This window comes from Antechinus flavipes, chromosome 2 (genome assembly GCF_016432865.1).
Source record: "Antechinus flavipes isolate AdamAnt ecotype Samford, QLD, Australia chromosome 2, AdamAnt_v2, whole genome shotgun sequence".
NCBI classification, from domain to species: Eukaryota; Metazoa; Chordata; class Mammalia; order Dasyuromorphia; family Dasyuridae; genus Antechinus; species Antechinus flavipes.
The window spans coordinates 522078316-522104185 of record NC_067399.1 but is presented as its reverse complement, the minus strand read 5'-3'; the positions used below and the strand labels follow the sequence as shown (position 1 = coordinate 522104185).

At 36.9% G+C, this 25870-nt stretch overlaps 1 protein-coding gene across 1 annotated transcript in view; it reads right to left on the bottom strand.

Annotated features, from left to right (window-relative positions):
* Window positions 1–1945: 1945 nt before the first annotated feature.
* The window catches only part of SLC27A2 (solute carrier family 27 member 2), a 68814-nt gene continuing 44889 nt past the window's right edge, over window positions 1946–25870 (bottom strand). The window contains exons 5-10 of the mRNA XM_051980620.1: window positions 16395–16589; window positions 14050–14140; window positions 12949–13147; window positions 10899–10996; window positions 4204–4334; window positions 1946–2445 (exon numbers count right to left, since the gene is read on the bottom strand). Coding sequence (XP_051836580.1) covers window positions 2269–2445; window positions 4204–4334; window positions 10899–10996; window positions 12949–13147; window positions 14050–14140; window positions 16395–16589 — 891 coding nt within the window. The 3' untranslated portion in view covers window positions 1946–2268. The remainder of the gene's footprint in view (window positions 2446–4203; window positions 4335–10898; window positions 10997–12948; window positions 13148–14049; window positions 14141–16394; window positions 16590–25870) is intronic.

Genomic DNA, 25870 nt, shown 5'->3' with positions numbered 1-25870 from the left:
GTACTGATGGTTATTTTTAGTCTTGACTTTCTTTGAATATTGTGATGTTGGGGAATCCTGATTATTTCTCAGCATTACAGGACATCACTTGTCCATGAAAATATCCTAGCTTCTCCTTGTGCCAGCCCCCATATATATACTAATCCTTCATGTAAAATTACTTCTATAGATATTTCAAAGTGTATACTATTGGTCAAGGGTACTACTGACCCTTTGCATATGGATTACATGCAGAAAAAAAGGGGAAAAGTGGGGTGGAGGATAAAATGGGAACTTTAAAAAAATGCCCTCATATGTTTTTGATTACTAAGAAGGGAAGTAAATACATATTGTATGCTAAGCACTGGGCTAAATGCTTTACAAACATTAAGGACCATTATGGCAAGCCCCTTCCAGTTAATACCACTGTATCACAGTGTCTAACTTGCCCACTGATAACTCCATCCATCTTTGTTTTTCTCTTTTTTTCCTCCTTTTCATGAATGCTGTCCCAGTGATTGCCCTTGATGCAAGTCTCTCCCCAAATGCACATTTACAGTCAAGTGCTGGTATAGTGTGGCTGTCATACATGTCTTCAAAGATTTCTCTCTGTTCATGTGGCTGCTGAAACCTCACCTCTTCACTTAGGAAGCAGTGTACTGTGACAGAAAATGTGTTGGATATCTATGTTAAAATCCTGGTTCTTTCAAATTTTATCTAGGGCTACTCATTTCATCTCTGGGTTACTTATCTACAGAATGGAAGGGGAGCATGGGGTGGATCTGATCAGATTTTCTCTAAGGTCACTTTCAGCTGTAAATCAGTGATTCTAATTGTTTAGAAACTGCCAGTTCTGATTATGCTAGGTTAAACTACCTGAGGGAGTTTGGATAAGGAAAAGGATTGGATACCAATTACATTGTTATAGGAAACACCATTCTTCAAGTGGCAGTCTTCCTGTGGCTTGTCCTTCCTTCTTGAAAAGAACCAATGATATCAGGAAGGTAATGTCTTGAGTTGCAAGTGAATTGGATTTGCTCTCTCCTCCAGAGCCATCTGGGTCCAGTGGCAAATTATAGATACAATATAGTATTGTAGACTCTTTGACCCTTGAATAAATCCCAAGGATATAACCTTGGGGATCATTGAGAGCATTTCTCTGAAAAAAAAATTCAGTATTCTACCAGCATATTAGTTCTGACCTGCAAATATGGTTTAAGCTCTGGTATTCCTGACAAATTGTCATTAGCCTCTGCTCAAACCCTTCTCTCTAATCATAGGGAAGTCTTTAATAAGACAACTCGTTCCAAGATCCTTAAAGGAATCTGTAGTCAAGTGGGAGGAGGATCACTATTTTGGCAGCCAAACATAAGGGAAAAGAACTAGCCCAAAGGCGCTAATCTCTAGGTTGACTTTGGAGAAGTTCCAGATCTTCCCAGTGGAAATACCAAGGCGATTTATTACCAGTCAATGGAACTTTGCCATCTAACCTCAATGGAGCAAGGATGCCAGAAAGGATCTTGGCCAGTATATGAGTCTTTGTGAGAGCAGCTGCAGCAGTAAAGGTTAGGGCTGAAGGGGATTTGCTATCTGCTACCCCACCGTGTATGAACTGCAGTTTCCATAAGGCTGTGAACTAGAACTGCGACAATGGGAAATGGAAACAATACTGGTAAATATGTTCATTGTTGGGCCCTGAACACCTGTGACTGGCCCATTTGCACAATACTCAATTACTCTTGATTTCACTGATGCTTAATTTCACCAATAAGGAAGAACCAGTGTCACCCTCCTGGGATATCCAGGACAACAATTTTCCCAGATTTCTGGTTTGGAAATCAAACCATTCCAAAGGTACATTCCTTGAACAATAATCTGAGTCCTTCATGTTATTGATATACTTGACATGAGGGCTACATTTGGAATACAGTTAATTAAGAACATAAGAAACAGCACCATCACACACTTTATTGTTGATCTGTTTTATTAGTATTTTTTAAAAAAAATATCCCCTCCCCTCAATAAATTCAGTTTGCAAATACAAACAGTAGGTGCAAATTTAAAAACAAATTAACTCTATATCTTTGCATTTGCAAAAGTTCAGATAAATTTAAGGAAAAAAAAAACACAACACAAAACCACAACAAAAAAACCCTTTTCCCTTATAGTATGCATCAGTTCATAGAAAATTATATTTTATAATGTTCAATCAAAGTAAAATTGGATTAAAACAAATGCTGAAATGGGTATAATTCAGAGATTATGTTGTAGTTACTGTCCTGGAAACATTTAGAGTTTCAGAGTTTTATTACTTATAGAGTTGTAAATGTCCTCAGTCATAGGTATGTACATTTTCTCTGTGTCATCCGAGAAATACAAGGCATCTTTGATGACAGCAGGATTGAATCCGTCTTCCACAAGTGTCACTTTACGGTGTTTAAAAGTTCCAGTGATTTCAATGGTATCCTGAAAAACACCCAATAATTTGTTTATTCATTAAACAAGCATTTATTAAACCCTAGCCCTCAGGCAATATTTACAGCATCTGCCAATCTGATTCTACTTGAAACCCTTCCACCTTGTAGGAACTGTCAAAGTTTGCCCTTCACTGCTATGGCTTTTGATAGTCACAGTTACCTTGCAGAGGAATAGCAGTTAAGAGATGGTCATATTATCTGAACAAGGAAATATATGGTTCTTTGCAGATTTAAAATGTTCACTTTTCTTCCTGCAGATTTCCATGGATTAGAGAGGCCTTGGGAGTCTTACATAAACCTTTTGCTTTGGGCACATGGACTCAGAGGAGGCAGCATTGTCCATTGCACAGAGGATCAGAGATTTAAAATTGCGAAGTACCAACCTACTCATTATACAAAAGCTTAGAGAAGATAATGACTTGCCCAGGATATAACTATTAATAAGAGGCAGAACTAGAGTATGAATGCAGGACCTCTGATTCCAATGCAGTGGTCTTTACAACATGAGATAGAAAGACTAGGAAGATAGAAGACAAATTCTGCCAGCAATATAAACTAACAGCATGATATCGGGCCAATGACTTCTCTTCCTAGGCCCCCTTCCTTTAGGAAGTCATATGCCTTGCTAGCATCCTCAGATCCTAGATTAAGAGCTGGAAAAAATCTCAGAAAGCTTTAGCACAACAAAAATACTTTTCTTTTACAGATGAGGAAATTGAGACATGTAGATGTTAAGCAGCTTCCCTCTAGTTTTATCTATCTACATTTGTAGATGGAGTCTTCCATTTTGAAATCACACATCCTTCAAATCTTCTGTATTTAGAATTTTTTTAAAAAAAGTAATTGATCCACTCTGGACAAGTCACTTAATCTCTCAATCTCCTCATCTATAAAGCAAGAGAGTTAGACTAGATGACCTCTGGGCCCCTTTCATCTCTAATTGTATAAACAGGTATAAGTGGTCCCAGAACATTAATTTTTCTTTCTTTTTTTTTTTTGGTTACTTTAAAAAAAAATAGCATTGGCTAATCCAGATAAGGTCTTGAAAGCATTCTAGAAGGAATCCACTTTCTTTTCCCTGTTAGAGATGTTCAGTCTAGCATGGTTCCAAATGACTGAACCTATACAGTTAAATTTCCCATTGTACAAAGTCAAAAAATTTTATCAGATGTTTCATTGCTTTGTGCTTGAAGCAAGAAATCCTAAACCTCCACAATGAGCTGCTTAAGTCAAGTTTTCTCAAGTTGGAGGTCCATAAACCTAAAAAAAGTTTTGATAACTCTATTTTAAGATAATTGGTTTTCTTTGTAATCCTCTGTATTTTATTTTGTGCATTTAAAGCTATTCTTCTGAGAAAGGATCCTTAAGTTTTATCAGACTGCCCAAGAGGTCGAATGAAAAAGAATATGAACTATAGACTTAATAAATATCTATCAAATTGAATTAGGCTTTTAAGTAAGCCTTCCTCCAGCAAAGATTTCCAAATGAACGAGCTGTAGTCTGTCTGCCCTTTAGTGGAATTAGCCTGGAGAAGTTCTAGGTTTCAGAACTACTTACTTACAGTGGCACACATTATCTATTATAGCACCTTTCTTACAAAGCCACTGCATTTTCTGATCCAAAGGGAAGTGGTAATCCATTTCTCAGACCTTACTGAAGCCACATAGGCACTCTAAAGGGATGGGCCAGGGTACTAGGAATTTCCTTGGAGGGAAAAAATCGTTCATTGCCTCTTTGGTATTCGTACCTGAATTCGAATGAATCTAGGCCTTGCATAGCCAGGCAGGTACTCAGCCAGGTGAGTGTAAAGCCTTTTCCCATCAAATTCATGGTTCTCCTTTATCCGGATGGATGCCATCCCTATTCGACCTTCATGACCTGGAGAAAAAGTGACCAATAATATAATAATGCTTATTGAGACAAGATGGGAAAGCATTTAAATGACTAAAAGAACGGTCCTTTAAACTAGCATTCATGAAACATCTACTAGTTTTCATGAATCTTTACCTATCTTATGCAGTTTGGGGACCTACCTCCAGAGGGGGTGCTATATTTATTTTTAAATATACTAAGTTATTCAGCAAAGTGACTATCTACCCAGTTGTGAGCTAGCTGGGACTTAAGCTTCTCTTCTATATCTCTCAGTTTTTCTTATATCTCATTTCATTGGGATTTCTCCTAGAGGGTAGGTAGGGGAAAAAAAAAAAAAACTTCAAACACAAACCAGAAAAATCGGTTCTCTATCATCAGCTCTTATAGGTTTGGTAAGGGGAAAAAGTCCAATCACTAGATAAAGTGAAGCTCTGGGATTACTTAGGAATTAGTCATTGTTATTGACATATTCCAGTTGCCATGAATAATTGAGAAATTGAGAAAATATCAGACATTTTATTGTATATTATTATATGTAGTATACTATACTATACTATAATGGTATAATATTATACTATAATGATATAATATACTATATTATAATAGTACAATATACTATACTATAATAGTATAATATACTATTAAAGAAAACTGAATCAGTCCAATAGTTCTAGAAATAAACTTGGATTATGTTAGAATTAAGTTGGGGCAATGGATAGAATGCTGGGCCTGAGGTCAGAAAAACCCAAGTTCAAATCTGGCCTCAGATATTCCCTAGTTGTGTGACCCTAGATAAGTCACTTAACCTAATTTGCCTCAGTTTTCTCATCTGTAAAATGATTTGGACAGGAAAATGGAAAACCACCCTAGTATCTTTGTCAAGAAAACTCCAACTGAAGTCCCAAAGAGTTGGATATGACTAAAATGACTGAACAGTAGAAATGGGATTTTAATAGGGACCTCAAGGAATCCAGGGAAGCCAGTAAGCAGAGATGAGAAGGGACGATATATTCCAGGAATGGGAGACAGTCAAGAGAAAATCCTTGGAGCTAAGAGATGGAGTATTTTGTTCAAGGAATAATAAAAAGATTGGTATCATTGCCCTGAAGAATATTTGGTGGGAAATAAGAGTAAGAAGGCTGTGAAAGGTAGGGAAGGGGGAAATAGTTAAGTAGGATCCCAAGGGCCTTGAATGCCAGAGTGTTTGTATTTAATGCCAAGAAAACCACAAATGGGGCCACACGACTGGATAAAAATAACAAAGGGGAGAGGGGAATAAAAGTGAAGCAGAAGGCGGGATTATTTTATGCCTTTACAGTAAAGCAAGTTAATACAATAAAGTAAACCAGTCCTAAGGGCAAGGGATTTATCTCGCTCTAGGAGGGCAGTAAGTGGAGAAGTGTTGGGACAATCACCACAACTGAACCTAATAGCATTTATTTCCTCTTGACCAGGCAGGACAGTAAAAGGAGAGGTGTTTTTAGAACAATTATCATTGTTTTCTTGTGAGGCCAGTAGTAATTGAGCTTAATATCGCTTCTACCCAATCTTATGGCTCTAGGGGAGGCTGGCTCTACTTCCCAGAACTACTTATATGTAATCAGAGAGAAGGAGGAGCCAGCTTACTTTAGTCACGAGGGCCCCGGGCTTTTGAAACCTCTCCCAAGGTGATTGTGTGTTTATATCTCTCTCTAATGAAGGTAGAAAACAAAAAGGAAACACAGGAATGAGGAGGACTAAACTTAACATCCCCCCACCTCTTTTTTGTTTCTACAGGTAGTTAGTTACCATAAGGCAACTCTTAGCAACTTCCACATATTTCTCTATAGCCTAATTGACAAAAAAATTTAAAAAAAAAGAAAAGAAATGAAGGTGCACTGGATGTAGAGAGAGTTCACCAGTGTAAACCTCTCTATTCCTCTAGGTTAGCATGGTAATAGTAGAACATATTGGACAGAGCCAAGAAGACCCATGGTCAAATCTTAATTTGACAATAGCTGTGCAACTTTGGGTATGTTATGTTAACCTCTTTAAGCTAATCAATCCACCAATAAGCAATTATTAAGCATTTAGTATGTACCAGGCACTGTGGTAATCAATACACAAAAGACAATCTCTGTCCACAAAGACCTTACACTCTTAATTGGGGGGACATCATCCAAACAAATATATACAGAGATATGATAAATAGGAAATAATTAACAGAGGGAAGAATTAAGAATTAATTAAGAATTAGAATTAAGAGGGACTGGGAAAGGCTTCTTGGAAAAGACTGTTTTATTGTTGTTCATTCTTCATTTTCAAAGAGTGCCAATGATAGGTTTAGTAGGAATTTAGGTTGATGCAGAGATGAGGGTAAGAGCGTTATAGCATGAGGGACAGCCAGAGAAAATGTTAAAAGATGAAGTGTTTTGTTTGTGGAATAGTGAGAAGGCCAGTGTCACTGATTAATGAGTATGTATTGGGGAATAAGGTGTAAAAAGAGTGGAAAGGAGACTTAAGTTATGAAGAATTTTGAATTGGGAGCATTCTGTATTTGATCTAGGAGATAGGGAGCCACTAGAGTTTCTTTCTCTTTCTTTCTTTCTTTCTCTCTCTCTCTCGATTGCAACTTTACTATAGGAAAATCACTTTTCTGGCTAAACAGAAGAGGGTCTAGAGTAGGAAGAGGCTTGAGATAGTCATTTACTTTCCCTCTCTACAAAATGTTGATATTCAAATGAGATAATTTATATATAGTGTTCTGCAAACCTTAAAGTATCTTATAAATTTAAATTATTATTCTCTAATAGGAAAGGCAATGTACTCACCAATAGCTACTCTTCCTCTGCCTTTCCAAGAGGTAACCTAGTTCTGGTCCAGGCCAACTGGTCATCCCTTGCCTAAAGAGATGATCTCACTGGGAATGATTCTAGCATCACGCCTGGTTCATGTCTGTGCTAGGGATAGTACCAGACATTCCAAGTCTACCCCAAACAGGTAAGAACCTTTATGTTGGCTCCACACCTAATGAAGTTCTCATGGATATGTTAGATAAAGCGTGGTTTGAGATAGGGCGAATGCCATGGTCCAGACCTCTACTTTTACCATGAGTCTAGATCTAGACTGAATTCTAAGGCTTTGAATATCAATTAACAAATGCCTTTCCTTTAAATCCATGATGGATGGTTATTTTGCTTCTACTAAAATACTTGTAATGAGCTCTATTGCAGAGGGCACAGCTCTGTGAAGCTGGCTACATTGTTTGGATGCCAAATGTACACTTGCCAAAATACTATTCTACAGAGAACCGACACAGGGCAGGCGCTCACAATGTGGTCAGAAAAAGCGCTACAAGGATACTCTCAAGGTCTTGTTTAAGAACTCTGGAATTGATTGTGGGACATGGAAAACACTGGCACAGGACCACTCAGCATGGTGTGCCTTCATCAGAGTAGGTGCTGTGCTCTTATGAGCAAAACAGAATTGAATTAGCTCAGAAATGTAAGATGTGCAAATTTAGAAAATATACTCCAAATGTTCACATGGACTATTTGTTCTAGACCTGTGGTAGAGAATTCTGAGCTTATGTTCCTTTGATCAACCATAGTTGGACATATTGTAACTTGACTCTCACATATTAATATCATTTTGGTCCTTGCAGAGAATGAAGGACAACTATCAACCACTTTCAGTGATGGAGACCTCACTCCACAATAAGGCAGCTAGAGCACTGTGTTGTAGAAACACTCTTAGGTGTTTTTTTATTTTTTATTTCTTTATTTTGAGGCAAAAATGCCCTTTTGATTTCCAGCCACTGGTTCTAGGTTTGTTCTCCAAAACAAGTCTTATACGTGGGCCCTTCAAATAATGAAGATAAAATGATGTCCCCTCATAACACCTTTTTTCCAAGCTAAACATCTTTAGACACTTGAATCTCAAGAAGTATAGTTTCTATTCTGATCATATTTTTATGAACATATTCTAGGTTGAAGCTTCCTAATATTTTAAGAGAGCAGTTGTTATGATGTGAATTCTTTCCTCTCTATAAGTGGACTCCAAGCCTTCTGTGTTTTTATAGATGGTTGGCTGATGGTGGATGGTTCCAGGAGTTGCTATGGCCAAAGAAGTCATCATCTGGTGGGCCAAACTTTTGGGGAAAAGCCTCAAATTCAGATTAAATAGGCTGGTCTTCCTGTGACAATCCTAATCAAAAGGCCTACATTTGTAGTTTCCCCAGGAACTGTTAAATTTGTGCTTCACTGGCATGGTCTACAAGAGCCTAGAGTCACCTCAAAGTGCTGTGACCCAGTCCTGAACATGGTATTCTAGACAGGTACTATAAACAGTATTGGGTTTGGAGGAAGGGATAGTATACCAACTTGTTATCTAAGGGGATATGGAAAAACCACTGAGTCCTGGTTGTAAAAGGGTCCACTGTAGCTCTAAATCTAGGACCTAGAACTGAAAATGAGACCAACCCCCTCACTTTACAGATGAGGAAACGGAGGGCTTCAATAACTTGCCCAAGATTACACAGGTAGTAAATATCAGAGTTAGGCTCAAACTCAGATTCCCAGTCTTAAAATCAAACCTTTCCCTATCTAAGAATAAAATGAGACTATTAATTTCCACGGGCACAATGGGGAGCCACTGTGTGCAGAGCGCTAGGCTTGGAGTTAAGAAGCCTAATCTTCCTGAGTTCAAATCCAACTACAGACACTTACTAGCTGGATGACTCTGGACAAGTCACTTAATTCCGTTTTTCTTAATTTCTTGTTCTGTAAAATAAGCTGGAGAAGTTAATGACTATCTATGGGGATAGTGGGGGTGGCCACTCCAGTATGTCTGCCAAGAAAACCCTAATAGGGTCATGAAGAGTCAGCCGTGACTGAACAATTAAATCCCATAATCTGAGCACTATATTTCATTTAATACTTATGTGGGCTAAGATTTAATTAGCTACTAAGTACAGTCTTCTATGTAAGGATTCTGTTTTTTATAGACTCTCTTAAATTTTAGCTACCTGGTTCACAGTTATAATTTCTACCATGAAATGAAGATCTGGCAAACAAGTGCAACTCTAGAAGCCTTATTTTTTATTTTTATTTTTTGAAAAGTAACCTGGTCCAATGACTGTCCTAGTATGTTTAGAGTCAGTAGACTGCCATGGGAATCCTACCTCAGGTGTGTAGGGTTCACTTAATCTTTAAAGGTTTCAGATTCCCCAGTAGTAAGATGAGCATAATAATAATACATAACAGTATTTGTACCTCTAACCTCTGTAACCTTGAGGTAAGTGTTAAATTGTGTTAATCATTAGTATATCAATCTTTCTTCTGCTTAGGAGAAAAGAGAACTTTGGATTCTTGCTTGCAAAACAAGTAAGAAAAGCAAAACATTGCTTCTAAGGCAGATAAATGGTACTATGCCCCAGTGTAATCACTTGGGGTGGTGAGTCGTATGCCTGAGGGACTTGATAAGAAGGAGAGGAGCTTTTTTCTATCTTTTCTCCTTGGGAACCTCACTTGCTCTGCTTTTCTGCCTCCATGTGCAGGTGCAAAAAAATCAAAGGAAATATTCTTTGATTTTTTATTTCCTTCCAGACCTCATCTATTTTAGAATCATAGTTAGAGCTACAAGGGATCTTATAGGTCATATGCTACGACTCTCTCATTTTATAGACTGAAACCTTCCCCTCCCCGTAGACTTGTCCAAGTTCATACAGTAAATTAGTCTCAGAAACAGGATTTAAACTCAGGTCATGTCAACATTTGGCATTGTTGCCACTGAACTATGGTGTTAGCAAATCTGAAAAATGCTGACATGAAACCTAGTCCAGCCTGTTTAAAGTTTTGCCACACAATGACCAAGAAAGCTTATCTCTGAGAGAGTTATCTGTTCCCTTGACCATAAATAACAAATATTGATGAAAAAAAGTAGTTCTTAATTTAAAATGTAATGACCTTGATTTTATAGAAACACAAAACTCAGCCCATCTCCCACTTTCTAGTTATTAAAATAATAATGATGATGGTGATAATAACAATAGACATTTTGTTTTTCCATCACTTTTCAGTCATGTCCAACTCTTTGTAACCCAATCTGTTTTTTTTTTTTTTTGGCAAAGATACTGAAGGTCATTTATCTCTCCAGCTCATTTTAAGGATGAGGAAAGTGACGCAAACAGATCCAGAGTCACACAGCTAGTAAATTTCTAAGGTTGGATTCAAACTCATCAAGATGAGTCTTCCTGACTCTAGGTCCATTTAGATAGGATCTAAAATTTTGTCAAACCTTTTATGGACGTTTGAATGTCATAATTTTAATCTAAAAGAAACTCAATTCCATGAAGTATTGGCTATCTTTATTTTTTCAGATAAAAATTCAGAAAAGTTAAGATACTCACAACACTCAGGCCTTTCTAACCCTAAGTCAAACACTCCAGTCACTATATAATACTCAAAGAAAAGAACGATTCTTTGTGGAATAGTTTTTAGGGAACAGACAGCAAATTTTGTGCCAAGGTTAAAACTACATTCCATTAATCTAGAAGTTTAGTTTAAGTTTTCCAATGGATTTTGCATGTACCTGGTACAGGCACGCCATAAACGTTAACTTCTTGGATAAAGTCAACCAGCCCTATGATATCTGCGACTTCCGTGGTTGCCACATTTTCCCCTTTCCACCTGGATTTGGGAAAGAAAGAGGGCAGGTTAATTTCTGTCTAAACTTATAGTAACACATTTGTCATATTTCCATTATATATCTAGGGTTCGGATGTGGTTTAGTCTGGCGTAGCCTGATCTTATTTCATAATCACTCTTGGAAATTCCCAGACCTTATTTTATACATAATTTTCCTTCATGCCCTCCTCCTATGGCGTGGCCAAACTGACCTTGAAGATCCACCCAGGATACTTTATCGCTCCTCTTTGTGGCTTTGTTCCCAATGTCTGAAAAGCATGTTAGCCTTCTCCCTTCAATCTTAGCACTCCTGAGTTTGGCAAAGCTTTGGATTCAACTCCCTTGAGAAATCCTTTCCAATCCCTCCAACTGCTATTGCCTTCCCTTCAAAAAAACACCACAGATTGACTTTGCCCATAATTTGTATATATAATTGTCTGCATGAGCATTCTCCCCAGATACCAACTTTTTAAGGGCAGGAACTGTTAATTCCTGTCTTTGTATCTCTACTATTCAGCACAGTGCCTAGTACAAAAAACTGTGCTTAACAAATGTTTGTTAACAATGATATGCTTGTTAACAGAAGAACTGAGTAATAACTAAAATGTCTGTCAGTATAGAATGACATCGATTTATTCCTGAAAATGTTTTAGCAAAAGCACAGACTTAGGGTGAAAATTGTCGTTTTTAATAACATTTTTTATCTTTGAAACATATGCATGGATAATTTGACAACATTGACCCTTGCATAACCTTGTGTTTCAGATTTTCTCCTCTTTCTCTCCACCCCTTCATCTAGATGGCAAGCAATCCAATATATGTTAAACATGATAAAATATATGTTAAATCCAATATGTATAAACATATTTATAAAATTCTCTTGCTTTCCAAGAGAAATCAGATCAATGTTATGTTGTGATCCACATTCAGTTCCCAGCAGTCCTCCCTCTGTGTTGTTGCTTTTTGGACATTTTTTTCAGTCATGTCACTCTCTGTGATCCTGTTTGGGATTTTCTTGGCAAGTGGTTTGTTTCATTTTCCAGATGAGGAAACTAAGCAAATAGGGTGAAGTGACTTGCTTGGCTAATCACACAGCTAACAAGTGTCTGAGGTTACATGTGAACTCGGGAATAAGTACTCCCAACCTCAGGGCAAGCACTCTATTTACTGTTCCACTCAGTTGCTGGGTGAAAGTCACCCATCAGAAATATAGGTTGGAGTAAAGATGGTTCCATTATTAAAATATAGGCTTGATCTAAGGAAGATGTCACTCCCTACTTCTATAACCAATATTTGATTTTAATGAAATTTTACTTCTTATTTCATTTAACTAATGAATTTCAGAATTACATTTAACTTTATACTTTTAAGGTCCACCTCAGTTTCCATATCTGCAAAATAGCAGGAGGAGGAAATGACAAACTACTTTGGTAACTTTGCCAAGAAAACCCCAAATGGGGCCATGAAGAGTAAGAGAGACTGAGAGAAGACTTAACAACAATAACATTTGTGTTGATAGAGATAGCTATTAAGTATTGGCAGCAGGATTCATCTCCTGACTTTCTCCTATACTATGCTGCCTCGGTTTCTTGACTCTCTCTATGGCAATTCTTTACTACTAGAAAAGTTGCAACACTAATCTATATTAATAAATAGAATTCCCCACTGAAAAGTCTCCTCTACCAATGAAATCATATTTTCATACCCTATCCTTACAACTAATGTGGGCTAAAGATTACAGTTCCAGTTTCATTAGTTTTTTTGTTTTTTGTTTTTGGCTGAGACAGTTGGGTTCAAGTGACTTGTCCAGAGTCACACAGCCAGGAAGTGCTAAGTGACTGAGGCCAAATTTGAATTCAGGTCCTTCCTGATTTCACTGCTGGTCTTCTATCCATTACACCTGTCCCATTAGATATTTTTTAAAGTGTTCTGTCTAATAATAAACAGAAACCAACCTGAAAGTATCTCCAATTCTGTCATGGAAATAGACGAAGTTTTCATGATCAATTAATAAGAGATCACCACTGTTAAAATAGACGTCTCCTTTCTTAAAGACATCTCTTAGCTTTTTCTTCTCTGTTTGAGCCTTTCCTCCAGCATAGCCAGTGAATGGTGTAAGTTGTGTGATTTTGCAAACTAATAATCCTACTTCACCTAAGACAAAAAAAGGAAAAAAACAGATATTTTCATTGTCATCAGATTTCACCAGAAACTAGCCCTTTGACTAAAGTCAAATGAAGAATGGCTACTAGGTTTGACTCCACAACAACAATAGTCACAATAGTGGCTGACATTTTTATTGTATTGTTTCAAGGTTTGCAAAGCACCTTAGTGACATTACAGCATTTGATCCTCCTGATAATTCTGAGACATCAGTGTTATTATAGGGAGGTCTTATTTAGTGCAAATAATGAATCTGCTGAAGTGGGCACGAATATATCTGAATTCATTTGAAGTTATAATTATGTAAAATATGGTAAGTACTTCCAGCCAAATGGAAATAATGTAGTGCAAATTTGCATCATGTGACCTTTTGAAGGGATTCACTATTTGCTCCAAAGGGGACCTGGCTGTATTACCTATATTCTCACAGCTAAGAAGATAAAAGGCTTAAAAACTAAGTGATGACTTGTCCATAGTCCAGAAACAAGGTTAAAAACAAAGATGAGATCTGAAACAATTTGAAGGGATAGGCATATACCCAGACATCTATAATTCTATATGTAGAATTATATATCTATAATACATCTATAATTCTAATTCTTTTTTATATTTTCAATAAAGTTTGAGGTTAAAAGTTAAAGACATCAATAAACTCACTCTTTTTTCTCATATGATCATAGAAACATTTACTGAATAAGGAGTAAAAGAATGACTTTTTTATATAACTGGTAGTTTGGAGCATTTCATTTATGGTTCCTTAAAACTTAAATGAAACCTTTATTTCCAAAGAGATATAGCTTGTGCTACATTTATTCTACCTTGATGCTCCTTAAAGGACATTCTAACAGAAAAGAGAACAACAGATTATTTCATTTAATAAAAGTCAGTGGTACCTTTAGGAACTTTTATGCAGTATCCATTTCCATCTCGGACGGGTTCATCTTTTTCTACATCATACTTAATCAGCTCATATGAAACAGCTTTCTAGCAAGAACAGAATCAATCATAATTGTGAGCACCATCTCTCTCACAAGTAGGTTTTCTGAATTCTGAACAGATCTATGTCGACATTCTGCCATCCAGAGTTTGGCATTGTTAGCAATGAGTTCCCCTTCCCAACAATGAGCGTGACTTAATTTCCCACTATTTCTCTCTATGCATTCAATATTCTGTCAAGCTAAATTACTCAGTGTCCCCTCTACACACATGCCATACTTCCCTCTTTTTGTTCCTATGTTCATAGCAGAACTCTCCTTGGCATGTCCTTCTCCTCTGTCTCCCTCTCCCCGTCTTGGATCAGCAAAATCCCACTGATCTTTTGATGCCCAAGAAGGTAAAGAGAGCTCTGGGGGGATGGGTGGGAAGATGATGTTGCAGAATACAAGTCATGGTGCTGGAGTCAGAAGACCTGGGTTCAAATCCTGCTTTTGACATTTAGTTCCTGTGTTACCTGGAACTCTTGTCTCTTCATTTGTAAACTTAGGAAGTAGGAGTGCGTGACCCCTGAGATCTCTTCCAACTCTAGATCTATGATCCCAGCGCAAAAAACTTAGGGGAAGGAAGATCTCATATTAAAGAGCAGTCTGACAAAAATCAGCACTTTTCAGTCAGAAGAGATGATGACTAAAGGGGGAGGGGCAGGAGATACAATTATAGATTATAGACTTAATTGGCTGAATGTAGACTTGCTCACCAAATCCTGGGACACTAGAATTAGGGATAAAGTCACTTTGAAGTGTGAAAGAAGTTCATTTACAATCAGTAAGTGTTACTTAGAAAGTCATGAACCTATAAGATTTTTTTTTATCTTAAGAAATGATTTTTGTTTTTGTTTTTGTTTTGAGTCTGGACTTGTAATTTATTGGTTTAGGGAATTCCTGATAAGAAAAAAAATCCACCCACTAGTGTAACTTGGAGAGTCTTTTCCAACTTCTAGTGTTAAAAAGCTACTTTGAAGCAGTGAGAAGATAAATAAACTAGTCCTAGTTACACAGATTGAATGTGTCAGAGGAAGGACTTCAATTTTGGTCTTTATGACTCTCTCTTCCACACTATACCCCTCACAAGAGATACAAAGAAATGTTGCTGTCCAGAAATACAAATGATAATTTAGTAACATTTTAGATAAATTAATGGATGATAGAACCACTGTTAGTTATGAATGGAAATTAAGATGAGGACACACAATGGTAAAAGAGCATATCCTTAACTTGTCAAGCTTAGCAATATTGAAAACATATAGGACCTTTTATAATCTAGCTCTTGACATCCCTCTCAGAGACAGACTACTGGCCTAGGATTGATTTAGTATGATAACTGTTATGTTCTGAAATAATGCTTAAGAAATACCTGAATGTTAATTTTAACCAGATCGTCTTGAAATACATTTTTTGTCTTTTGTACTGTTTTAAAAGGTATTATGGTACAAAATCACTTTCACTAGTTTTTCTCTTCCAGATACTCCTCAGTACTCTTAATCTTCCTCCCCTCTTCCTTCCCTCTCTTTATTTCTTTGTTCTTTCCTTTCTCTTTTTCTAGACTGTGTCTTCTTATGTTTCACAGACTGTAAGTACATTAGCTACTCATAGACATAAATTTCACTAATGACCAGAAACAGAATTTCTGACATGGTCCACTTCCAACCTGGTAGCTATTTAGGTAGTCTGGTACCCTTGGCTGATGGAGATTCCACAAGTGTGACATTTTACTGCAGATATTTAAATGGTTATTGTTCTGGGTAGCTCAGATTATCTGAGTTCAAGTGATCCACTAGCCTCAGCCTTCTCAGGAGCAGAGACTACAGGTCTAGTCACTACACTTGGCCTCCACTTGTTTTTATTAAAAAAAAAAAAGAATGCATTATGATTGTCTAATTCTATTAAGAAGCCCCCTGATATTTTTTTTATTGATATTGCACTAAATGTAAATTAAATTGGGGAGTTATTGTTATTTCTGCTATTTTATTTTGATCCATCCATGAACAATTTGTTTGCGCAGTTATTCAGGTCTTCCTTTATTTTAGACAGTAAAATTTTATAATTATCTTTAAAGAAGTCTTGAGTATTCCTAAATAAGTTAATGGCCAAATATTTGATAGTTTCTGTTATTGTAAAATGGTTTTTTTTTGCTTTCTTGATCTTTATTGCTAAAAAAATAAGAAAGCAGATGTTTGCGTACTAATTCACACTCTGTAACTTTACTAAATCCATTTTTTATCTCCATTATTTTTTTTTCTTACCTTCTGTAAAAAGTTTTGTCTTCCCACAGCACCAATCTTTCTTGGGTAATTAAAAAACCCTATATTTCCTTCAGTGGATGCATAGAATTCATAAATATGAATGTCTCCAAACCGCCGGATGAATTCCCTCCAAACATCTCCCCGCAAGCCATTACCGACTGCTAGTCTCACTCTGTGATCACGATCATTGGGTTTCTGTGGGAAGAAGAAGCAAGGGTTATGGAATAAATATATTTCAGGGCACAAAAACAAATAACAACATTATATGTTAGTGATGACCTGAATTTGCCATGTGATCCTTTAATGCAGAGATAGAGTGAGGTGAAATGAGAAATAAAGGACTTCAAATCCAGTCCACAAGGGAAAGTCACCTGAATGCCTCTTAGAAGGGCAGTGAGTAAATTTACTGTTAGTTGAGGTGGCTAAGAAATAGAGTGATGAAGCAGTGGATTAAATTTGATACACAAGACACAGTAGGCAATGACCATAGTAACTTAGTGTTTAATAAATCCCAAGAGTGATACCATAAACAAATTAGAAGGGTAAGGATCAGTCTACTATTCAGGGAAAGGGAAAAATTCATGACCAAAGAAGATATAAAAGAGCATTACAAAATGCAAAATAGATAATTTTGATCGTATTAAATTTAAAAGCTTTTGTATAAACAAAACCAAAGCAACCAAGATTAGAAAGAAAGCAGAAAGCTGAACAACAATCTTTACAAGTGTCTCTGATAAAGTATTTCTCAAATATACAGAGAACTGAATCGAATTTATAAGAATACAAGACATTTCCCAACTGATAAATGGCCAAAGGACATGAACAGTTTTCAGATGAAGAAATCAAAGCTATTAGAGGCATATGAAGAAGTGCTCTAAATCACTTTTGAATAGAGAAATCAAATTAAAACAACTTTGAGATACCAGCTCACACCTATTAGATTGGCCAATAAGATAAAAAAGAAAAGTGATAAATGTTGGAGAGGATTAAGGAAAATTGGAACATTAATGCTTTAACTAAAACACTAATGTAATGGAACAATTAATAATTGGTGGAGTTGTGAACTAATTCAACCATTCTGGAGAGCAATTTAGAACTTTACCCAAAAGACATTTCTTGAAGAAAGTGGTATCAGAGTTGACTGATCCTCAAAAGATCTTGATATTCTAAGAGATAGGGGTGAGGAGGGAGAACAATTTAGCAATTAAGAGATCATGGATAACCATTCTGGAGAGCAATCTGGAATTATGCCCCAAAAGTTATCAAACTGTGCATACTCTTTGATACAGCAGTATTCCTACTGGGCTTATACCCCAAAGAGATACAAATTAATTAATTAATTTTTTAAAAAGAGAGATCATGGGTAACTTTGCAGACAACTCTGAGTTGGGGGGATGGAAGCCAGATTACAAATGAGAAGTGAGGGAAGGTGAAAAATTGGAAGCAATGAATATAGAAAGCTTCTTCCTAGAAGTCTGGCTTGTGAAAAGGTGGAGATGGTGGAGAGATTTTTGGATTGTAGAATGAGAAATGGTGAAATCCAGTAATGATTTTTCTATCTTTATGAATTTTTACATGCTATTCCTCATAACCAGAACATATTTCTGCCTTGACTTTATCTATTAAAATCTTTCAAGGTCCATATCAGATGCCACCTGCTTCATAAAGCTATTTTCTGTAATTTCTCCCATTTCAAAGTGACCTTCTCATAATTTTCTCAGATCATTTTATCTGGATCTATCTTTTTTCATTTTTTCATTTTGCTTGACGGATTCTTGATGTCTCATTGAGTTATTCATTTCCATTTGTTCAGTTCTGAATTTTAGTGAATTATTTTCTTCATTTACTTTTTAAATTTCGTTTTGTATTTGTCCAATTGAGTTCTTAAATGAGTTGTTTTGTTTTATGGATTTTTTTTTTTTTTTTTACCATTTCACAAAGTCTGTTTTTCAGGGAGTTATTTTTTTTCCATTTCTCAAATTTTGTTTCTTTTTCCATTTTATCAAATCTATCTTTTAATGAGTTATATACCTTTTCCACACCCTCTTGCAAAGTTTTCCTTTCCTTTCCCCATTTTTCTTCCAGCTCTCTTTTAAGATCCTTTTAAATTTCTTGTAGGAGAGCTTTGTGTGGGGACCAATTTATACCATCCTTTGGGGCTTCATCTGGAGACAATCTGGTTTTAATCTCCTTAAGGTTTGAAATTTATTCTTTTCTTTCACCATAAAAACTCTATGGTCAGAGTTCTCTTTGTTTTGTTTTGTTTTGTTTTGTTTTTTTTTACAAATTAAAAAAAAAAAAGTTAGGGTCTGCTTTTAGGGCAGGGTAGGTTGTCCAAGCTTCCTGTACAAGTGGTTGGCTGCGCAGTGTCCAAGCTGACTCTCCTGGTGCTGGGTGGATGTGGCCAGATCCCCTGAAATTCTGGCTTTTTGGGGTTCATTATTTACCTTTTGTGTTTGTGTTGGATGTTTTCTAACTTCTCTGCTGATCTACTGGCTTACAGCCAAGATGGAGTGGCCAACACTGCTGGAGATTCCTCCTTGTAGATTCTCCGCTAGGAGAGCCCACACTGCCCTATGTCTATGCTGTCTACGCTGGCGTCTGTGCTCAGCTGCTTGTACTAGGCTGCCTCTCTGCATGAAGGAAGCTTTTCTGGTGATCTTCAAAATTATCTTCTGCTGGTAATTTGTTGCATTCCCAATATTCGTGGATTCTGCCATCCAGAATTAATTCAGAGGCTGGATTTGCTAGTTAATCTAAGGGTTGTGGGAGAAGATCAGAAAGAAGTATGTATCTTTTCAACCATCTTGGCTCTGCCTCCTATCTGGATCTATCTTTTGCATATTCTACTGTGCATTATACTTACTTGTATATGACACATGCTCCTAATTGTAACGTAAATGTAAAGTGTTATACATGTGGCACAGACCACAATTCCCCAAACCAGAATATACTGTAATTAGGAAATGTCTGACAAAATAAAAATACAATTGAACAGAGATAATGTTATCATGTGGATTTTCTAATTAATATGCAGTCCACAGGTTTTTATGTGAGTTTAATACCACTGGTATAAACCAGGGGAAGACACAGAGAAGAGTTGTACAGCAGGATGGGCAAGCATAAATAAGTTAAAAGATCTGCTTTGCTAATAAGGTCACACAGCTACAGGAGGACATTTATATGCAGTTCTCTAACATGTATAATTGATATCATATTGCTTGTCTTCTCAGTGGGTGGAGGAGTAGCTAGAGGGAAAGAATTCAGAACTCAAAAATTTTTTTTTAAACTAGAAATAAACAAATAATGAATTGAAATTTTTTAAAAAAGAGAAAAGAAATATCAGCCCTTGAAATACACCAGCAGCTCCTTGAAGGAAGACTCTGGGTTGCACTTCCAACATCATATTCCTAATACCTTGTACAGGACTTAATACATAGTAGATAATAAATATTTGTGGAATTGAATTGAAGGGCAATTACAACATGGAAACCTTCTAGTGAAATCATCTTTTTTTCCCAAAGGGCACAGTCCTACCCTACCATACATACTTTTAAGTTTCAGAATAGTCATCACTAGGGACTCTGCAGCTAGCTCCTCTTAGCTTGGAGAAACCAAAGTATCAACTTGGACAATCAGTTAATCAACACTTATTAAACACTCACTATGTGCCAGGCATAATGCTAAGTGATGGGGACATAAAAAGGGGCAAAAAGGGTTCACAATTTCATGGAGGTGACTGCCCTTAAAGAGTTTACAATCTCATGGAGAGGGGCAAGGGAAGAAGGCGGGGGCGGGAAACAACATGCAAATGAACATATACAAAGTAAGCTATATACGGGATAAATGCTACTGAGTTGTGTGTGACTCTCCATTACTGCATCTGGAGTTTGCTTTGCAAAGACACTGGAATGTTTTGCAGTTTTCTTCTCCAACTCATTGTACAGATGAATAACTAAGGTAAACAGGGTCTCATGACTTAGTACACAGTAAATATTTAAGGCTGGATTTGGACCCAGGGCTACTGCAGTGCAAGTGTTCTGTTCATTTGCTACCTAGCAGTCCATACAGGATAAATACAAACAAATCAGAATGAAGGCATTAGAGTTAAAAGGGACTGGTAACACCTTTAAAAGTCAATAAAACATTTATTAAACTTGTACTGGATGTCTGGGGCTCTGCTACTTCCTGGAACCAAGAGAAAAGCCGGAGACCATTGCCCTATGGGAGAAGTATTCAACTAGCAAAGAATTAACTAAAAATAGAAGCAAAGACTATTAAAGCTACAAAGGACCTTAGAGATCAGCTAGTCCAACCTTTTCACTTTATGGAGAGGTTAAGTGACTTAAACCAAGGTCACCCAACTCATTAAAGGCAAAACTGGTACTATATAATACTGCCCCAATGGAACAGGATGGGAAGAATGAGAGGAAGCTATCTCCCAGTTGCCTCCCGTGGCCTAGGAGGAATATGCTTTGCTATAAATAAGCTCTAAGAAAAGACTTCAATTTGAAAGGCTGAAAGGAGGGTTTATGTTAACAAGTGTTTGTGTAAACAAAGCAAGGAGCAAGTTATAAAGGGGGAAAGTTTGTTTTTATTTTTTCTCTTGACAGCAATCAATCAACAACATTGATCAAATGTTTACAATGTTCCAGACACTTGGGAAGCATGAGGCACAAAGAAAGGTAAAAACACATGGTCTATCCAGCAGGATGAAAACAGAGGGGCTTGGAGAGACTTACATGAATTGATGCTAAATGAAATGAGCAGAACCAGGACATCATTGTACACTTCAACAACAATACTATATGAGGACCAACTCTGATGGAAGTGGCTATCTTGGCAATGAGAGGATCCAATTCAGATCCAATTGATCAATGATGAACAGAACCAGCTACACCCAGAGAGAGAATGCTGGGAAATGAGTGTGGACAGCTTGCATTTTTGTTTTTCTTCACGGATTATTTTTATCTTCTGAATCCGATTTTTCTTATGCAACAAGAGAACTGTATAAACATGTGCACATATATTTTAGATATACTTTAACATATTTAACATGTATGGGACTGCCTGCCATCTAGGAGAGGGGATCGAGGGAAGGAAGAGAAAAGTTGGAGCAGAAGGTTTTGCAAGGGTCAATGTTGAAAAATCACCCATGGGTATGTTCTGTCAATAAAAAGCTATAATATAAAACACATAGTCTGTGTCCTTAAGGAGCTTCATATTTTAATGCAATTAGCTATATACTACACAGTAGATTTGCAGCTTTATGAGCAATCACCTTTTTAAAAAATTACACTATGTTGTGGAAATGCTTGTTTTATTCCATAAATTAAAAATACAATAAGATTTTAAAAAAATAACTATATACTTTAAAAATACACATAGTGCCAGAGTGCTTACTGTCTTGGGGATGGGAGAGAAAAGAGAGGGAGAGAGAAAATCAATCTTATAAAAATGAATATTGAAAACTACCTTTACAAGTAATTAGAAAAAAGAGAGAAAAAATAAACATATAGTGTATCTGGATGGTAATTTTAGAGGGGAGGGACTAGCAGAACATCCCCTTATTTATCCACTCAATTAAACATTTAAGTGACTGCTTTGTGCCTGGTGCTGAGTTAGATGCTAAAGATTCAGATTCTAAAATAAAAGAGCTTTGCCCTCAAGGTGCTTATTTTCTTTGGGAGTAAAACAAGTACACAGAGAAATAAAAGTCAAATTTGTCCAAGATTACAAGTACTTTGCCTTTCCATCATAAGATCCATCATAAGACTATACTTTAGTCTGCATTAAAATCACAGTTATTTCTTCTAGAAATTCCTATATTTGAATCCATTTTCCTTAATTTTGACATGGAAGATATAGATTTTTGATTAGAGAAGAAAGGCAGTGGGGATGGGAAGGATGGGAAGAGGTCACTTTGGCCAGAGGGAACCACTGAACAACAATGTCTACTGAAAAAAAAAAGGAGAAGCTCTCAATATGGGGCTCAGGAAGTAAGGCAACTCTTCAATCAATCAGTCAGTCAATAAATATTTATTTGGAGTGATTTGAGGAATGGAAAAAAAATCCAATATTGGCAAATGTAGGCTTAGGTGGGAACCAGGCATGGGAGAAGGGCACAGGCTCTCCAGAAGTGGGCTTCTGTACATATTTTTCACCTAGATTCTTAATCCTGTGTAAGCATGTAAAATGATCCCTGTGTTACATGATGAAAACTGAGCCTGTGGTATTATGACTATAAGCTCTTGCTTACTCCCAACCACAAGTAAGCTCTGCACCTGCAAGGTACTGCCTGCTTCCCACGCACCCAGAACACCTGCTCTAAATATTGCATCTTCTCATTTCTGTCTCTTGATGGAACTCTATTTATGCAGATTTCCCAGCTGAGGCAAGGACATTGCTAGGTCAGAAAGGATGCTGCCTGGGGTTTTTATGTTTCACTTGTAGGATTATTAATTTTTTTGGGAGGGTGGTGGTGGTGGTAAGCCTGTCATCTGCAACTGTTATTATGTCTTCTTTTAAGTGTATTTTCTGAGGTGGAAATTGGGATTTATTTAGATAGCCTTAGAAAAGCAGCAGAGTAGTAGACAGAAAGTCAAGAAAGACTGAGGATATGAAAGATGGGAAAAGGAAGAAGGAAGAAAAGATAGAATAAGATAGAAAAGAAGTGAATAAAAAAGAAAAAATAGAGAAGAAAAAGGAAGCCATTTTCAGAGTGAGGAAGAACTTGGGTTCCAACATATATTGGCTGTGTAATCCTGACAACTTCTAAGTCCAACAGGAAATTATAAGGCTATAAGTTGCCAAGCAGTTGTTGGAAGCTCCATTAGCAGAGGCAATTTCCTTACCAAAAATTCCCTATAGCAATATAAAGAGAAGTTTGATTTAATGCCCTCCTTCCCCACTAAATAAAACAAAACATTTGACTAAGCAACAACCTTTCAACTAACAAACTTGGTATCAATATGTACCAAGAGCTTTTGGTAGTTCTTATGGAGGTATTTGGTAACATAAGCACGAATCAGTTCCAACAGAGAACAGGTCAGATTACCTATGGATGCTACTTCTTCTTTGGGACTGTGAGAATCCGGAAAACTCAACTGCAGAAAGGCATTCAGGGAAGGTGGTAGAGTAAGTCAGAAATTCCCAATTTCTTTCACAAACAGAACACTGCCACAAAATGGATGTAGAGCAGCAAAAATAAAGGGACAAAGCAACTGTCCTCCTCAGACAACTTGAGAGGACCTTGGGCAAGATAGGACCTCCAGAGCTGAGGTTTGGCTAGAGTGAAATGAAAACACCTAAGACTTTCTGTTTTCCTGATTGCTTCTAGTATGGCACTTTCTCACCAAAATTATGCCCAAAGGACCAATCTTAGGCTGACATAAAAACAGAGCTGAAGGGCACTTAAAAGTCATTTTAACCCCTCTCATTTTAGAGATGAGGAAAAAGACCCAGAGAGTTAAGGTAATTTACCTAAGATAACAAAGGCATTAAGTAACCTTAGATTTGAAATCTTCCAAATCAACTTCATATGTTCTAGTTACACATAATAACAGATGGCATTTATAGAGTTCTTTAAGATTTTCGAAGCACTTAATCATTTGATGATGAATTAATCCCTCATTTAGTCTTCTCAGTAACCCCTTGAGATGAGTTACAGGCATTAATTTCCCTATCTTACAGATGAGGCACGAAGGGGTAGTCACTTGCCTAAGATCACTTGACTATTAAATTGCCAGAACTGAGATTTGAACTCACTGCCTCTGAATTTCAAATTCAGACCCCATTACACTAAAACATAGTCACATAGCAAGTGAGTGGGAGAGGCAGGATTGAAACAGGTTTTTCTGACTTTCACTCTTCTGGCAGCAGTAAAATGAAGCTACTTTGACAAATGTTTGATAACAATATTTTGACATTTTCCTGTTTCCTTAGTTAGAATATTACCTTTAAAATGGAGATTCACCATTTAATTTTGTATTTCCAGTACCTTTCATAGTGCTTGTCCTATAATAGGTGCTTAATAAATGTTTGTTGATTGGATAATTGCCTAGTTGTGAAGCTAACTTGATTATGAAGTTGTTTTATTTCCATGTCTATAACAGGTTCTCATCTACAGTTATAGCATCTGCCTAATTTTTTCTTGTAATAAGTTCTTTAAAAAAACATCTTTATTGCTAAGTTAATTTGTGCTATAGAAAATCAAGGAAGAGGGGAGTGGAAACTTTTAGAGAAAACCGATTGCTAACACACAAAATAAATTTTTGGAAGGTATCAGGTTAATGCCTGCCATTTGCCACTGCAACTTTCCCTCCTTCTCCCTTATTCCACATATCTAATCCACTGTCAAATCTCCACAAAATCTTTTGCATTTGACTGATTATACTTTAATTTGGGCCATCATTACCTCTTACTTAACTTATGGGAATGGTTTATGGTGCAATAGAAAAAGTATTAGCCCTGAAATCAGGAAGACAGACCTGAATTCTAGTCCAATTTCAGACACTTACAAGCTGTGTGATCTCGTGTCTACCATATAACCTGAATCAGTAAAATTCCTCATCGTAAAATGGAGATAAAAATGTCAATTACCTTCCAGAACTATTGTGAGGACCAAATGAAATGATAATTGTAAATTTCTTAGTACAGTGCCTGGCACATAGTGAGAACCATAAAAATGTTAGCTAGCCTTCTCCTCTTCCTCCAGTTCCCCTTCCTCTCTGAGCCCCTTTTACCCTCCTTTCCCCCCCTTCTCTCCTTATTGGTCAAACTGGCTCTAATTTTTCACTCCAAGCACAAAGCTGCTACAGTAATTTTCCTTAAGCATAGATTTAGCCATGTGACTCTCCTACTCAAGGAATTCCATCTGTTTCCAATTTCTTCTATTATCAGATACAAACTCTTTAATCTTTTAAAGCCCTTTGTAAGAGCAACTAGGTGGTACAATAGATAGATCACTGACCCTGCAGTCAGGAAGACCTGAGTTCAAATCCAAATTCAGACCTTGGGCAAATCACTTAAACCCAATTAAAAAAAAAAACAAAACCCCAAACAACTTTTGTTACTTAGCCTCAATCTATCTCTCTAGTCTTATGGGAATGACTCTTCCTCTAGCCCTTGGAAATCCAGTGAAACTGGCCCTCTCACATGGAAGATTCTATCTCCTGTCTTTGTGCTCCTGGTCATCCCACTTGTCTGGAATGCACTTCCCCCTGGTTTTTGTTATTTTAGATAAATCACTTCAACTCTCTAGGTCTGCTTTCTCATCTCTAAAATAAGGGGATTAAATTAGATGACAGATTCTAAGGTCTCTTCAGCTCTGTCTTTGTATGAGCCTGAGATTGGTCAGGAATGATCCTTTGGGCATAATTTTGGTGGAAAAGTATTCTTCCTTCCTTTGTGGATGTAGCTAAAGCAACAATTTCAACGTGAGGTGTTTCTTGATCACTCCATCTGTTAGAGCCCCC